Source organism: Mobula hypostoma, chromosome 21 (assembly GCF_963921235.1).
Source record: "Mobula hypostoma chromosome 21, sMobHyp1.1, whole genome shotgun sequence".
Taxonomy (NCBI): Eukaryota; Metazoa; Chordata; class Chondrichthyes; order Myliobatiformes; family Myliobatidae; genus Mobula; species Mobula hypostoma.
In genome coordinates this window covers 42,883,631-42,900,228 of record NC_086117.1, presented here as the reverse complement: position 1 = coordinate 42,900,228, position 16,598 = coordinate 42,883,631, and the positions used below count along the sequence as shown (strand labels likewise).

General features: G+C 44.4%; 1 protein-coding gene across 1 annotated transcript in view; it reads right to left on the bottom strand.

Moving 5' to 3' along the window:
* Positions 1-428: 428 nt before the first annotated feature.
* Positions 429-16,598, bottom strand: part of bspry (B-box and SPRY domain containing) — a 37,875-nt gene continuing 21,705 nt past the window's right edge. Inside the window, exons 5-6 of the mRNA XM_063073849.1 lie at positions 10,956-11,080; positions 429-8,120 (exon numbers count right to left, since the gene is read on the bottom strand). Of these exons, the coding sequence (XP_062929919.1) occupies positions 7,597-8,120; positions 10,956-11,080 (649 nt within the window). The 3' untranslated portion in view covers positions 429-7,596. The remainder of the gene's footprint in view (positions 8,121-10,955; positions 11,081-16,598) is intronic.

Sequence of the window (16,598 nt, the reverse complement as noted above, 5' to 3'; positions counted from 1 at the left end):
GGCAGTGCCTTCCTTAAGCTGCAATTCTGTGAAAACTGCAGATTCTACTCTTTTGCATTGTGACACCATCCCACCACATTGGTCTCCAGCCTCTGTCTCAACCACTTCTGAACAGAAAATGAATGTTATTTTTCCACAGTTTTCCCTGTCTTGTCTGCAAGTCAGTTGTTTTTTTCGGCAGCACTTACCAGTTGCAAAACAGAAGCCACTTGCTTCCTGTTTTCTGAAAGGGATCAGAGGTCATTCCAAAGCAATAAACTTTGAATAACTCTTCTCTGTGCCTCTGCCCTGTTCTTTCACATTGTGACTCAGTTTCTCATAAGGAAGAACATGGCATTGTATTGGGTGGTGTCAGTGATTGCATAGGACTGAAAAGGCTGGGGAAAGTATCGGAAGGACGAAATGGTTTTGAATGAAGTACACTCATTAAAAGGTACAAACTTCGTATTAAATACTTTAGTTATTTATAACAGACTACTAAGTAATACATTCATCATTAAATATCAAGGTCCAGGCAAGATGTTCTTTCAGAAATTCAGCCTTGAGAGTCTCTGAATAGCAATTCTGTAACAGGCTGAGGATGTTTTTGGGTCCAGAATCAGCTCATTCACTGGAAAAATACATTTCCAGAGTATAATCGAAACCAAAAGGTGATCAAAAGCACTGGAGAATTCAGAAAGCAATTTCAAGTAAACTGATCCCCCTCTGTCCATTTACCCTTTCCTCCAAATCTACCCAGTTCCTCTGTCCATTTACTCTTTCCTCCAAACCTACCCAGTTCCTCCTACACAAGCCTAGCACCTCCAGTACCCTATTTCTTTTCCCTTCTTCACCCACTCCCTCTGCCAATCCCTCCACCCACTGGGCCATCTGCACTCCCACCTCCCTTATTAAGTTCAATGTTCCACCCTCCTCCCTCATCCGGTTCCACTGTGTTCGGCCATTATCACTTCCACTTGTCACCTCCCAGCCTCTTTTGCTATTTCCACTCTCCCCTCCTCACCTGGGTCCACCTATCACCTGCCAGCTTTTGCCCAACACCTACTCCCCATCTTTCTATGCTCTCTCTCCCCTCTATCTTTCAGTCCAGGGTGAAGGGTCTAATCCAGGGTGAAGGGTCTCAACCCAAAATACTGAGTGTCCATTTCCCTCTTCAGATGCTGCCTGACCCACTGAGCTCCTCTGGCGCCTTGTTTGTTGCTCCAGATTTCCGCACCTGTAGTCCTTGTGTCAGCATCAGAGAGATTTCAGATGATGGCATGAACCATGGTGACGATCTCCTGGAATTTCTTACTTCTTGAGTAAACTGACCTTCCTGTAGCCTGACCTCCATGTTACCCCCACCTCCCTTTTATTCCCCTATATTTCCTATACAGGGTGACACCATCTTTCAGTTATATAATCCACCAGAACTTCAGTTAATCTTCAAACTATTTGCCTAATCCTGCCACTGCTGATGTCATTTCTCGCTGAATTTGTCACAGCCACAAGCACAGTGTCCCACCACATCTCCTTGCCCTTCCCACCAACCTACTCACACCCAAGGGGTAAACATATATATATTTAGCTACACTTATTAACTTTTTCCTTGTGCTGCGCAGAGCATTACATAAATTCCTGGAATTCCGGTTTAATTCCCAGAGGATTGACCCCATCCCTCTCTAAGTCCCTTTAAATGATCTGACAGTATGATGTAGACACAAGAGATTCTGCAGATGCTGGAAATCTTGAGCAACACGCAGAAAATGCTGGAGGAACTCAGCAGGTCAGAGGGCATCAATGGAGGGAGTTCCAGTTGATGCTTTGGACCGAGACCCTTCATCAGGAGTGGAAAGGAAGGGGGCAGAAGCCAGAATGAGTAGGAGAAGGGGAAGAAATACAAGCTGACAACTGATGGGTAAGACCAGATGAGGAGAAGGTGGGTGATGAAAGAAGCCGGGAGGTGATAGGCAGAAAAGGTTACAGGGCTGAAGAAAAGGGAATCTAATAGAAAAGGGCAGTGGATAGTGGAATAAAGGGGAGGAGGTTGGGAACCAGAGAGAGGTGATGGGCAGGTCATGAGGACAGGGGAGAAGTGTGACGTGCAAGAAGTGAAGGGAAAGAAAGAGGGAAAGAGAGAGGGGCAGACAGAGGGGCAGAGATAGAGGCATAGTGAGGAAAACAACATAACATAACTCTCTTATCGTGGATCACTGACCTGTGACTTTGGACGTGCATGAAAGAACTGAAGTAGGGGACATGCTATTCATCTCTCTAGCCTCTCCCACTCAAGATCACTTGGTCACATTATACATGGAAATAAGACCTAAACTTTGCAGTGAACTCAAACAAGTCTGGAGGTTCTGAGTCCTACACTAACAGTGACCTTGTCTGAATATAAGACATGTCCTTTCATAAACTGCCCATCTTGAAAACTTCATGACTGTTGCCAGCTACCAGGCTTGGATTAACCGTCTCCAGCAGGTACCACGTGACTGAGGTAGGATTGTAACTACCACACAAAGCTCATTTTAGGAGGATGAACACCCACTGATGTCTGTTCTCGTTATCCAAAGACTCCTCCTTCCCATAAGTCCCTGACAGTTAAATGTCCTGTCAACATTTACTCTCAAGGATCTTTGATGCTTCCACTGAAGCAGATCGATAACTGGGTTAATAATCTCATGAACAAGTTCATTTCACAGAAAGCTGATCATTTCTAAACCCTGAAAATAAAAAGCTGGCAACGTCAATATAGCTTTGCAAATATTGACACAAAATAACAAACTCGGTAGTATCCAGGGCATCTTCAAGGAGCAGTGCCTCAAAAAGGCAGCATCCATCAAGGACACTCATCACCCAGGACATGTCCTGTTCTCATTGCTACCATCAGGGAGGAGGTACAGGAGCCTGAAGATACACACTCAACGTTTGAGAAGCAGCTTCTTCCCTTCTGCCATCCGATTTCTGAACGGACATTGGACCCATGAACACTACTTTGTTTTTGCACTATGTATTTAATTTAACTAATAAAAATATAGTGTAATTCAGTTATTTTCTCTATTATTATTCAATTCTCTATTAGAAGTGACAGGTCAACTGATTCAGTGTGATGCTTGCATGATGTAGGAGGTCAGGGACACTGATGTGAAAAGTGTGTCCAGGTTCAGCTCCTGAAGGACCGTGTGGGGCACTGGGGAATCAACTGGATGCCTCAGGATCATCAGGGAAAACAAGAGTTTTCCGGACAGGACCTACAGCGAGATCGTTACACCGAAGACACTAGAAGAGAGAAGGGGGGTGATGATTAGGATTGGAAGGATGCTTGGAGTACAGAGACCCTGGGGGATGTACCCCTTGAAAACAGGTTCACCCTCTTGGAAGCTGTCGGGACAGAAGACTCTGCCAGTCTGGGAGGCGGACAGGTCTGCGAGTCAAAAATTGGTGCTGAAGCCAAGCCGAGGAGACAGAAGTCAGGCAGAGCTGTGGTAGTAGGGGACTCCATAATGAGAGGTACAGAAAGCGGTTTCTGTGGCAACGGGCAGGATTTAAGGATGGTGTGTTGCCTCCCTGGTGCCAGCATCAAGGGCGTCATGGACCAATTGCAGGGCATCCTCAAGGGTGAAGGTGAACAGCCAGAAATGGTAATGCATGTCAGCACAAATGATGTCGGGAAGAGGAGGAAAGAAATTCTGCAGCGTGACTTCAGAGAACTCGGAAGAAGGCTGAAAAGCAGGACCTCCAGGGTGGTTATCTCTGGTTTGCTTCCAGTTCCTCATGCTGATGAGGGCAGGAACAGGGAGATAAGGGATTTGAATGTGTGGCTGAGGAGCTGGTGCGGGAAGCAGGGATTCAGGTTTTTAGACCACTGGGATCTGTTTTGGGGTAAGGATGAATTGTACAAAAGGGCCGGGTTGCACCTTAACAGGCCGGGGACCAGCATTCTGGCAGGCAGGTTTGCCACTGCTACACGGGTGTGTTTAAACAAAGTAGTTGGGGGGGAGGAGAGGAAATATAAGGATGGAGTTAAAGGGAAAGAGAGAATAAGGAAAGTTAAGAAAGACAACAGAATTAATGGGACAGAAAGCTCAGGAAGGGATCGCAGAGTATGGCCAAGTGCAATAGGAATCAATGTGAAAGGTGAGGGGGGTAGAAGTATTACTTTAAATGGATTAAAAGTATTATATATGAATGTACGGAGTGTAAGAAATAAAGTGGATGAGCTTGAGGCTCAGTTGGAAATTAGCAAGTATGATGTTGTAGGAATAACAGAGACATGGCTGCAAGAGGATCAGGGCTGGGAAATGAATATTCAGGGTATACGTTCTATCAAAAGGACAGACAGTGGGCAGAAAGGGTGGGGTGGCTCTGTTGGTGAGGAATGAAATTCAGTCACTTGCGAGGGGGGACATAGAATCAGGAGATGCAGAGTCAGTATGGATAGAACTGAGAAATTGTAAGGGCAAAAGGACCCTAATGGGAGTTATCTACAGGCCCCCAAACAGTAGCCTGGATATAGGGTGCAAGTTAAATCAAGAGTTAAAATTGGCATGTCGCAAAGGTAATTCTACGGTTGTTATGGGAGATTTCAACATGCGGGTAGACTGGGAAAATCAAGTTGGTACTGAACCCCAAGAAAGGGAGTTTGTGGAGTGCCTCCCAGATGGATTCTTAGAGCAGCTTGTATTGGAACCTACCAGGGAGAAGGCAATTCTGGATCTAGTGTTGTGTAATGAGCCAGATTTGATAAGGGAACTCGAGGTAAAGGAGCCATTAGGAGGTAGTGACTATAATATGATAAGTTTTAATCTACAATTTGAGAAGGAGAAGGGAAAATCGGAAGTGTCAGTATTACAGTTGAACAAAGGGGACTATGGAGCCATGAGGGAGGAGCTGGCCAAAGTTGACTGGAAAGATACCCTAGCAGAGATGACAGTGGAACAACAATGGCAGGTATTTCTGGGAATAACACAGAAGGTGCAGGATCAGTTCATTCCAAAGAGGAAGAAAGATTCTAAGGGGAGTAAGGGGCGACTGTGGATGGCAAGGGAAGTCAAGGACAGTATAAAAATAAAAGAGAGTAAGTATAACATAGCAAGGATGAGCGGGAAGCCAGAGGATTGGGAGACTTTTAAGGAGCAACAGAAAATAACTAAAAAGGCAATACAGGGGGGAAAGATGAGGTATGAAGGTAAGCTAGCCAAGAATATAAAGGAGGATAGTAAGAGCTTCTTTAGGTATGTGAAGAGGAAAAAATTAGTCAAAACCAAAGTTGGGCCCTTGAAGACAGAAACCGGTGAAATTATTATGGGGAACAAGGACATGGCAGACGAGCTGAACAGGTAAGACACAAACTAGGGAAGACACAAACAATCTCCCAGATGTAATAGTGCCCAGAGGACCTAGGGTAATGGAGGAACTGTAAGAAATTCGCATTAGGCAGAAAATGGTGTTGGATAGACCGATGGGACTGAAGGCTGATAAATCACTGATGGTCTGCACCCCAGGGTACTTAAGGAAGTAGCTCTAAAAATCGTGGACACATTGGTAATCATTTTCCAATGTTCTATAGATTCAGGATCAGTTCCTGCGGATTAGAGGGTAGCTGATGTTATCCCACTCTTTAAGAAAGGAGGAAGAGAGAAAACAGGCAATTATAGACCAGTTAGTCTGACATCAGTGGTGGGGAAGATGCTAGAGTCAATTATAAAAGACGAAATAGCGGCATATTTGGATAGCAGTGGCAGGATAGGTCCGAACCAGCATGAATTTACAAAGGGGAGATCATGCTTGACTAATCTTCTGGAATTTTTTGATGTAACTATGAAAATGGACATGGGAAAGCCAGTGGATATAGTGTACCTGGGCTTTCAGAAGCCTTTGATAAGGTCCCACATAGAAGGTTAGTGGGCAAAATTAACGCACATGATATTGGGGGTAGGGTACTGACATGGATAGAAAATTGGTTGGCAGACAGGAAACAAAGAGTAGGGATTAACGGGTCCTTTTCAGAATGGCAGGCAGTGACTAGTGGGGTACCGCAAGGCTCGGTGCTGGGACCGCAGCTATTTACAATATATATTAATGATTTAGATGAAGGGATTAAAAGTAACATTAGCAAATTTGCAGATGACACAAAGCTGGGTGACAGTGTAAAATGTGAGGAGGATGTTATGAGAATACAGGGTGACTTAGACAGGTTGGGTGAGTGGGCAGATGCAGTTTAATGTGGATAAATGTGAAGTTATCCACTTTGGTGGCAAGAACAGGAAGGCAGATTACTATCTGAATGGTGTCAAGTTAGGAAAAGGGGAAGTACAATGAGATCTGGGTGTCCTTGTTCATCAGTCACTGAAAGTAAGCATGCAGGTACAGCAGACAGTGAAGAAAGCTAATGGCATGTTGGCCTTCATAACAAGGGGAGTTGAGTATAGGAGCAAATAGGTCCTTCTGCAGTTCTACAAGGCCCTGGTGAGACCCTACCTGGAGTATTGTGTGCAGTTTTGGTCTCCAAGTTTGAGGAAGGATATTCTTGCTATGGAGGGAGTGCAGCGTAGGTTCACTGGGTTAATTTCAGGGATGGCGGGAATGTCATATGTTGAAAGATTGGAGCGACTGGGCTTGTATACACTGGAATTTAGAAGGCTGAGAGGGGATCTGATTGAAACATATAAGATTATTAGGGGATTGGACACATGTTCCCGATGTTGGGGGAGTCCAGAACCAGAGGCCACAGTTTAAGAATAAAGGGTAGACCATTTAGAACTGAGTTGAGGAAAAACTTTTTCACACAGAGGGTTGTGGATCTGTGTAATGTTCTGCCTCAGAAGGCAGTGGAGGCCAATCCTCTGGATTCTTTCAAGAAAGAGTTAGATAGAGCTCTTGAAGATAGCAGAGTGAAGGGATATGGGGGGAAGGCAGGAAAAGGGTACTGATTGTGGATGATCAGCCATGATCACAGTGAATGGCGGTGCTGGCTCAAAGGGCTGAATGGCCTACTCCTGCACCTATTGTCTATTGTCTAATGTCTATTATGTATTGCAATATACTATCGCCACAGAAAAACCAAATTTCTCAGCATATGCCGGTGATATTAAATCTGATTCTGATTTGTCAGTTCACTAATGTCCTTCAGGGAAAGAAATCTGTTGTCCTGTCTAACCTGGTCTGGTAGTGGGGTTGGGCAAGTGGGGTAAGCTCCTATCAACACCATCACTTGCTTTGATCCAATACCATTTTATCAATAAAGAAGCTTGCCACCACGGATGAGGAGAGAATCCCATCCTGACCAGAGGCACCATGTCCCAAGAATGACTTTTATTAGAAATTACACCAGCAAGAAAATCATTTTGATTTCAAGAGGGTATTGTTGATCAGCAAGTACAACCCAACCTTTCCCTGGTTAATTACAATGTTGACACTGTCAACATCTTATCCAAACTCTGATCCATAGATGAAGCATCTGTATGTTTGATGGTCAGTTGAAACTAGTTTTGGCATAATTGCTGACTTCTAGACTATTATATCGGAATGCCTTCAGGAATAAGGAATTCCAAAGCCAAATTATTAGATGAGAATCAGGGATACCATTCGATGCAACAATCTACCCATCTACTACTAGATGATTGCAATACTTTCATTTGCTACTGCCAAAGCTGCATATATAGGTTGAGTGAACTTTGTTCTGTAACAATGTAAGATGGCATAGGTGTCAGGGTCATAGAAAAGGATTTCACCTCCTTCATAGTCTACCAGCACACCAATCACTGCCGGACGCCTCAGTAGGTCTAGGGTCTTCATCTGCCCATTGTGGGCCACCGTGTATTCTTCATCGTACCGGGATAAGACCCAGGAGGACGGGTTGTATCCAAGCCGGCATTCATGGCCGGCGCCTTTGCGTGGAAGACAGCCGTATGCCAACCCCACTTTGTAGGCCCCGCTTTTCTCCACGTCCACTCTCCAGGTGTGAAGTCCACTTTGGATAGGCTCCAGTCCCAGGGCGTTGGGCCAATGATCAAAGCGCTCAGGGCAGTCTGGGTACAAGTAGACCTTCTTGTTTGCAAATGTTATCCTCTTTTTATTTTCCGACAGTGCCAAGGATGAGTGCAATGTCCTCTCATCAATGTGAAGGTTCTTGGTGCCTGAAACAGGGGATTCTGTTTTAGTTCAACCAAATTTCAACAGGAAATGCTTGACAAATCTATTGAAATTTTTAAGGACGTAACAAGTGAGATACATGAGAAAGAACCAATGAATCATACATATGATGTTACAATCATATATCAAATCACAGGATCATACAACATTCGGCCCAATTTGTCCATGCTGACCAGTTGGCACATTTCCATGTTATTGCTTTGCTCAGTACTTGGTCCAGAGCTCTCTTTGCATAAGCAATTTAAGTGTTCATTTAGAGAGCTTCAATCACTCTCAGGCAGTGTATTCAAGGTACTGGCCATCTCTGGCTGAAGAGGTTCCCTGTTACATTTCCTCTAATCATTTTCCTGTTACCTTATATCTACGGCCTCTAGTTTTAGGCCAGGCCAGTGATGTGAGGCCCACTGGTCTCTGGTTGCCCGGTCGTGGTATGAGGCCCAAATGTCTGCAGTTGTTAGGCCAGTGGTATGAGGCCTACAAGTCTACAGTTGCCAGGGCAATGGCATGAGGCTCACAGGTCTCTGGTTGATAGGCCAGTGGGTGTGAGGCCCACAGATCTATGGTTCCCAGGCCGATGATGTGAGGCCTACAGGTCTCTGATTGTAGGCTAGTGGTGTGAGGCTCACAGGCGTCTGGTTGCTGGGCCAGTGGTATGAGGCCCACAGACCAATAGTTGTCAGGCCAGTGGTATGAGGCCTACAGATCTCTGGTAGCCAGGTTTTTCTTGTTGCCTTCCTTTAAAAGGGGAGCTACCAGTTAAAAACCTCAGCCAGAGCCCCAGGAATCTCTTTCCTTGCCTCCCATATTTATCCACCTTTAAAGCCGCAAGGGCATCGAGTACGTTTAAGGAGGTCTACACTATATTTTCAACTATCCCTTCATTGATTTCTCCAACCACAAACTCTGTTTCCTTTGTGAATACCAATGAAAAGTGGTTATTTAAGACCTCAAACAAACCTTTGGCTTATCCTTAGATTGCTTAATTGGCCCTACTTTGTCCCTAGTTATTGTTTTCCCTTAATATCACTCACAGAACTCCTTCCGATTTATCTTAATCCTGCATACCAATATCCTTTGTGACCCGTCCTAATCTTCCTGATTTTCTTTGTGTTTCCCAACACTTTTTAACATGCTTGTAGAGCTACTCCTTTCATTAGTTCCCTTTCCTGTCATATGCTTCCATTTTCCAATTTTTTTCCATCCTTAACATCCCCCAGCATCTTAGATTCCCCTAGCTTTTAACCTTCCAGGAACATGTAGGCCTTAAGGTCTGGATATTGTTCGTTTGAATGTTTCCCATTGTTGATATGAATTTACCCACAAGTAGATGCTCCTAAACTACCTTTGCCAGGTCTTCCCTTATCTTAATGAAGTTGGCCTTCCGCCACTTTAAGGTCATTATTACTGGTCCTCTATGCTTTTTCATAACCACATTAAAAGAAATGGGGCTGTGGTCACAATCTCCAAAATGATCCCTCTACTTGACCAGCTACAGTCCCCAAGATAAGGGCTAGCAATGCTCCTTCCTTCATTAGTCTATCTGCATACTGTGTCAAAAAGCTCTCCTGGACACACTTAGCATTTAACATGAAGGCAATCCCAGTTAATGTTTGTGAAATTGAAACCTCTGTGCAATAATTATTTTTACTGCTGGTTTCTGATATGTCTGCCTATATATCTGCTTCTCCATCTCCTCTTTACCATTGGGAGGTTTATAATGCACTGGGAGGAAAGTGATGACGCCAAACATGAGGAAGTCTGGAGATGTTGGAAATCCAAAGCAACACACACAAAACGCTGGAGGAACTCAGCGGATCAGCCCTGAAGAAGGGTCTCGGCCTGAAACGTTGGCTGTTTATTCTTTTCCATAGACGCTGCCTGACCTGCTGAGCTCCTCCACTGTTGTGTGTGTGTTGCAAGTGATAAAGCCGTTTTTGTTTCCAATGTCTACTCCTTTGGCCATGATTCAGGAGCCTACCAGGATATCCTCTCGCAATACTGAAGTAACGCAGTCTTTGACTAATACCGTACTGTAATCCCTGCTCCCCTTTTACACCATCCTCTGCCTCACCCTAACCTTCTGTACCCTGGGATTCTGAGTTACCAGTACTGCATGCCCTTCAACCATTCTCAGTGACGGCAACAAATTCCGAGCGTTAAATAAAGTCTTTTCTTCATCAAACTTACTCATACATTCTTCTGAGTCTCCTTTACTGTCATCAATCCTTCCTAGATTCTCCCGACAATATTCCAGTAATGGCCTAGCTAGCGTCTAGATATTGCTGGCTCGACTTCTTCACTCAGTCAATGCCTAATAAAGTTAACCCTTTCACCTACCAGCTCTATAAACTCCCGAGAGCTATGTCACACACTGCGAAGTTTTCTCTGTTCCTCTGCATCCTCAGTGCTTGCCTAACCTCAGTAATAGTTACTATGAGATTACCAAGTTATCATAAAAGGCCACTACTGTTCTGCAGGAAGAAAGCTTGATGTCCTTATCTGGTATGACCTATATACAGCAAAAGACCAATCACAACGGGATGTCGCTAGTGAAGTGGAGAGATCATTTTGGAGATTGTGACTACAACTCCATTTCTTTTAATGCAGTTATGAAAAAGCATAGAGGACCAGTAATAATTATTTTAAATAGGGGGAAGGCCAACTTCATTAACATAAGGAAGATGTGTCAAAGGTCAATTAATAGCATTTCTTTACTATCCTTTGAAATAGTTGAGTGACTACTCAGTTAAAGTAATTCACTCTGTTAGAACCCCTACCACAAGTTACCGATATATTATTATGGATGAACCCTTACTGACCTGCAACACAGATCATGACCGCAGATGCCCAAAGGCTACTAAGGAGGTCGCTGTGAGCACAGGCAAGGTTGAAGTTCAGTTTGTTTGAGTCCTTGGGTTCCAGAATCCCCTCTGCTTCCTCCGCTCTGGAACAAAAGAAGAAGTCTACTCAGAACAAGGGCAACAGAAAGAAGAACTTGCATTAACACATGACCTTATGGACATCCCAAAGAGCTCTACGCCCAAGGAGGTAACTTTGCAATATAGGTAGTGTTTTAAAAGAGGAGACAGTGCAAACACTTTGAGATCATGATCTGAAAATATGCTGAGGACTAGACAACCCATTTCACCAATGTTGGTTGAACGAGAAAGATTGGCCAGAGCTTCGGGAGTGAGTTCCCCGGCTTTTCTTTTCATCAGATTACAAGTTAACTTCTACAAAAAACCAACTCTACCAATGCCACAAATAAACTTCTTTAGAGCAGGACTTTAACTCATGCTCTGGCGCGGCTGGAACTATACTATGAGCACTGAGAATCTGGAAAAATATCAAAACCCCAAAGAAAAGAGAAGATTTACTGGAATGCTATCAGGAATGAGAGGCTTTTGTTACATGGAGATTAGTGAGCAACCAGTAAACGCTGGTATACAAGTGACATACAATATCCAGCATGGGGAACACAAATAATAGACGGGCAATTAGCAAGAAAAGTGATACGTTGGTCTTTTAGATCAAGAATTGGACAACAATTATTCCCAGTGTACAAGACTGTTTTATTCTCCACACTCCAGGGGCACATTAACCTTGGAAACCCATGTAGGAACTTCATCCTGGAAATACAGTGTTGACCTCATAGGAGGGATTTTGTGAGTTGGGTCTATGTTCACTGGAGTTTGGAAGATCAGCTCCTTGAAGCATATTCCATCCAGAAAAGGCTTGGTGGGGTAGAGCTGAGCCTCAGGTTCCTCAAACATCTTCTTCTGAGCCAACACTATTTCTAGTTTCAGGTTAGTTAGCAGTGAAGGGGTGAAGGTATATCTGTATAACACCACTATCAAATAGCCAACTATCATTATCAAATAGCCCACAATGTGATCAGAAGTTTCATCAGTCACAGCCAGAAGAACATCATCTTGCACCAAGTAACTGCTGAGACAGCAGCCCAACAGGTTTGATTCACAGCTTCAATCTTGCTCATCGGGTTTGAAACAGCAGCCTCGACGTTGGGTGGAAGATGAAATGTCCCTCGTATTTATGGACAGCCTTTACAATTGCGCTGTTTAATCAACTGTGTTGCACAGTCTTTCTCCCGAAGTTGCACATCTCTCCATTAAATTGCAGCCACTGCCATTTGGTCAGCTGTTTAAGGTCTTCTCACAGTTTATTCCAACCCTCCTTACTGTTTTCCACTATTTGAACCTTTGGGTCATCAAAGGATTTGGAAATGTTCTCATGGACACCAATGTCTAAATGATTAATGTACATCAACAAAACTAAGTGGTACCAGACAGAACACCATCGTAACATCCTCCAGTCTGATAAACAACCATTCCCTCTACTCTTCTTTCTGCCTTCGAACTAATTTCCTATCATGATTGGTGACCCTTTAATTCCATGGCCCTCGGATCTGCTAACCAGCCTTCTAGTGTGCGGTTTATGAAACGCCTTCCATAAATCCATGTCGAAGACACCCACTGCAATCCCCTCATTCACTTCTCTTTGCCTTAAGCCCATCACCCCAGTGGAGCATAGGCCACCAACAATAGCTTGCCAGAGTCCCCTGTCCCGGGCCAGACTTTTGAGTTGTCGCCAGGTGTAGCCCATCTTCTTGGTGCATTCTTCCTCTGGGTTTTTATATGATGGGGTTGCTAGCCCCATGTACAAAACTCCTCCTTTAGCAGCCGGGCCTAGGACCGTCCATGGCAAACTTCACTTCTCTTTCACCTAATAAATTTCGAGTTAACCAGATACAATTTACCTTAATCAAACCCACGCTGGCTCTCTGTTATCAACTCAAACTTCTAATAATATCCCTAATTATTGTTTCTGAACTTCCCCACACAAAAAAGAACAAAGATAAACTAACTAGTCTGTATTTACCTGGCACATCCCCACAACCTTTCTGGCTCAGATCATTACCTTTACAGATACCACATGGAATGGCCTGGTTAAGATTTCTACTGCTATGATATGAGGGAGTTTATGTTAGCAGTTTTTTGTAAAAGCAGCATGCCATGGTGAAAAGTATGTTTTGGCTTTGGCTAAGATAATGAATCGTAAACACAAAATACTCCGCAGATGCTGGGATCAAAGCAATAATCACAACACGCTGGAGGAACACAGCAGTCGACCTGCGTGTTGTGAGTGTGGCTAAGATAATGAGCCATGTTGTCTAACTTAGCCAGTCAGGATTGTGGGATGTGAGGAAAAGTTCTAGAGAGCTGTGGGGAGGAGTTTTCTAAAGTATAGTAGTACGGTTTGGGGTCTTTTGGTGGGAGCTACGGAGCCGGACAGAGGCTACGGGAGCTACGGACTGGACGGAAGGGAAGATGCTGTTGAAAAGAGAGACCCTGTTGCAAGAAGTGCTTTGTACAGATGAGTGGCTCCAAGGAGGAAGGGCCAATACTCCTGACAGACAGCAACACACACAAAATGCTGGAGGAACTCAGCAGGCCAGGCAGCATCTAGGAAAAGAGTACAGTTGATGGCTCAGGCTGAAACCCTTCAGCATCTGCAGATTTTCTCTTGTTTTCTCCTGAGAGAGAGAGACCCAGTTTGCTTCAGTTGGTCTTTGAGGGAAGTTTGGAATGTGGTGGGTGCTTTCATGCAGATAGTGGGTCCAGCACGTGAGTAAGAGAAAGACCCCGAATACTCCAGAATGACCTCCAGCGGTTATGTGTACATTGGACTGGGTTAACTGTAGTGGGCCCTTTTATTTTCTCTTAGTAACTGTTTAATAAAGCCAAAATTGTTAAATATACTTTCTTTATAATTGTATGCAGAGTATGATCTATCATTTCTTGCCGACCAACAATTGTGTATGGGCAGTATTTACACAGCATTCACTCAAATCGAGGTTTCTTTAATCGAAACATCATGACATTCCTGTTTGGTTGAACTCCAAATCATATCGACCCTAGACGTATATTGTTTATGAAAGGTGGCCTTCTCACTGCTAAATCACAGGGATGTTCGCAGAGTTAGCTATCGGGCCCAGTTTGCGTACGAGCCCGGTGAGAGGGTTACACACAGATTGTACTGTGGAGAACAGTTTCTAACATTTTGGGATCATTTTGGAGTCTTCAGCAATTCAAGATGTTCCCTTTGGACACTTCCTCCAGTAACCAGACGATTAAAATTAATTTTGTATTATCTGCATTTCTTTGCCCGTGTTTCTCAATAATAAAAATATTCGTGAAGGAAGCAGAGGTGTGAAAATTAACAGTCTGAAACCGCCAGCAACAAATTTGTTCTGGAAGAGCAATTCCATGGTTAAAAACATAATGGTCTCACACCATTGATGGTGGTTATGATAAGAACAGCCATGCATTTAAAAAGACTAAATTTGGTGGAGATGGTGTGACATAGGTCAATATCCTATATTTCAACAAAGGTTACAAGTACAATGTTAACTATAGCAAGTAATCTGCTCCAATAAAATTCAATGTATCATTTTAGGATTGAAATAATTTTGATTGAGTGTTTGTAGAAATTTAATCACGGCAAAGGGTTGAGTGCTACAAAACCATTTAAGCCAGTTTAGGACAGAGGTTGGAGGTTGGGTCCTGACGAAGGATTTCAGCCCGAAACGCCAACTGTTTACTCTTTTTCACAGATGCTGCCTGGCCTGCTGAGTTCCTCCAGCACTTGGTGTGTGAAGCCAGTTTAGGAGTTGCACCAACTTGCCAACAGAGGGAGCTGAGGAGAGGACAACGGGGCCCAGTAGACAGAAAGCCAACACTGACGTTCACTGGTTCTCATGATGAATGTGATGATGAGGCAAGCTTTTTCTCTCTCGTGCCAGCCTCTACTTGGAGAGTAAGAGGGAGAGGGTAAATACCACAGTAAGTGACAGGGAAGGGTAGGCAACACTGTGAAATTTAAACCACAGGAGGGAGAAGGACATCAATTGCAGCTGGAAGGTCAATGTCTCAGCGAAGGACACCCTTTGGTCTTCTAATCACAGCGAGATATCTGCAAGGGAATCCTGCAAACTGGCTCAATAGACAATAGATGCAGGAGTAGGCCATTCAGCCCTTCAAGCCAGCACCACCATTCACTGTGATCACAGCTGATCATCCACAATCAGTATCCAGTTCCTGCCTTATCCCCATAACCTTTGATTCCGCTATCTTTAAGAGCTCTATCCATCCCTTTCTTGAAAGCATCCAGAGACTTGGCCTCCACAGCCTTCTGGGGCACAGCATACCATATATCCACCACTCTCTGGGTGAAAAAGTTTTTCCTCAACTCCATTCTAAATGGCCTACCCCTAATTCTTAAACTGTGGCCTCTGGTTCTGGACTCACCCATCAGCAGGAACATGCTTCCTGCCTCCAGCGTGTCCAATCCCTTAATAATCTTATATGTTTCAATAAGATCCCCTCTCAGCCTTCTAAATTCCAGAGTATACAAGCCCAGTCGCTTCAATCCTTCGACATATGACAGTCCCGCCATCCCAGGAATTAACCTTGTGAAGCTACGCTGCACTCCCTCAACAGCAAGAATGTCCTTCCTCAAATTTGGAGACCAAAACTGCACACAGTACTCCAGGTGTGGTCTCACCAGGACCCTGTACAGCTGCAGAAGGACCTCTTTGCTCCTACAGTCAATTCCCCTTGTTATGAAGGCCAGCATGCCATTACCTTTCTTCACTGCCTGCTGTACTTGCATGCTTGCTTTCAGTGACTGTTGTACAAGAACACCTAGATCTCATTGTACTTCCCCTTTTCCTAACTCGACTCCATTCAGATAATAATCTGCCTTCCCGTTCTTACCACCAAAGTGGATAACCTCACATTTATCCACATTAAACTGCATCTGCCATGTAACTGCCCACTCACCCAGCCTGTCCAAGTCACCCTGCATTCTCATAACATCCTCGTCACATTTCACACTGCCTCCCAGCTTGGCTCAGTCCAGGCTGTTGGAGAACATGCTGGGGAATGCGCTGAAAATCAGTGCAACCAGTGCTCAGCCTCTATGGGGAAGGTCCTCAATCTCGGCTCCTTCCACTAGCACCCACGGAGGGTCAGAGTTGGGTGGGGAAGCCCCTCGAACAATCAAAGAGTGTCTCACCTCAAGAAGCCACCTGAGAGCCAATGGTGCTCTGATTTTTTCCCTCGTTCATTAAAGTTTACATTATTGAACATATCAACCATGAATGTAAAGGTTTTTGCACTGTTTCTACCTTTGTATATTGTTACGAGAATACACATAAAATTAAGATGTTTGCTGGCCTGGGCTAGCATCAGTGGCATCAGCAGTTGGTCTGCCACCTGCCCTCAGGGGAAGGAGAGATAAGGAACAATGGAGCAGCGTCTGGAGATGTGTAATGAAGGGATGTGGGAGAGAGAGCTGTCTGGAGCGGCTCCCCCCTTTGAACCTTGAACTGTTTGAAGTGATGGACAGGCGATACCCCAGCAGGGGGATAAAAAGGGACA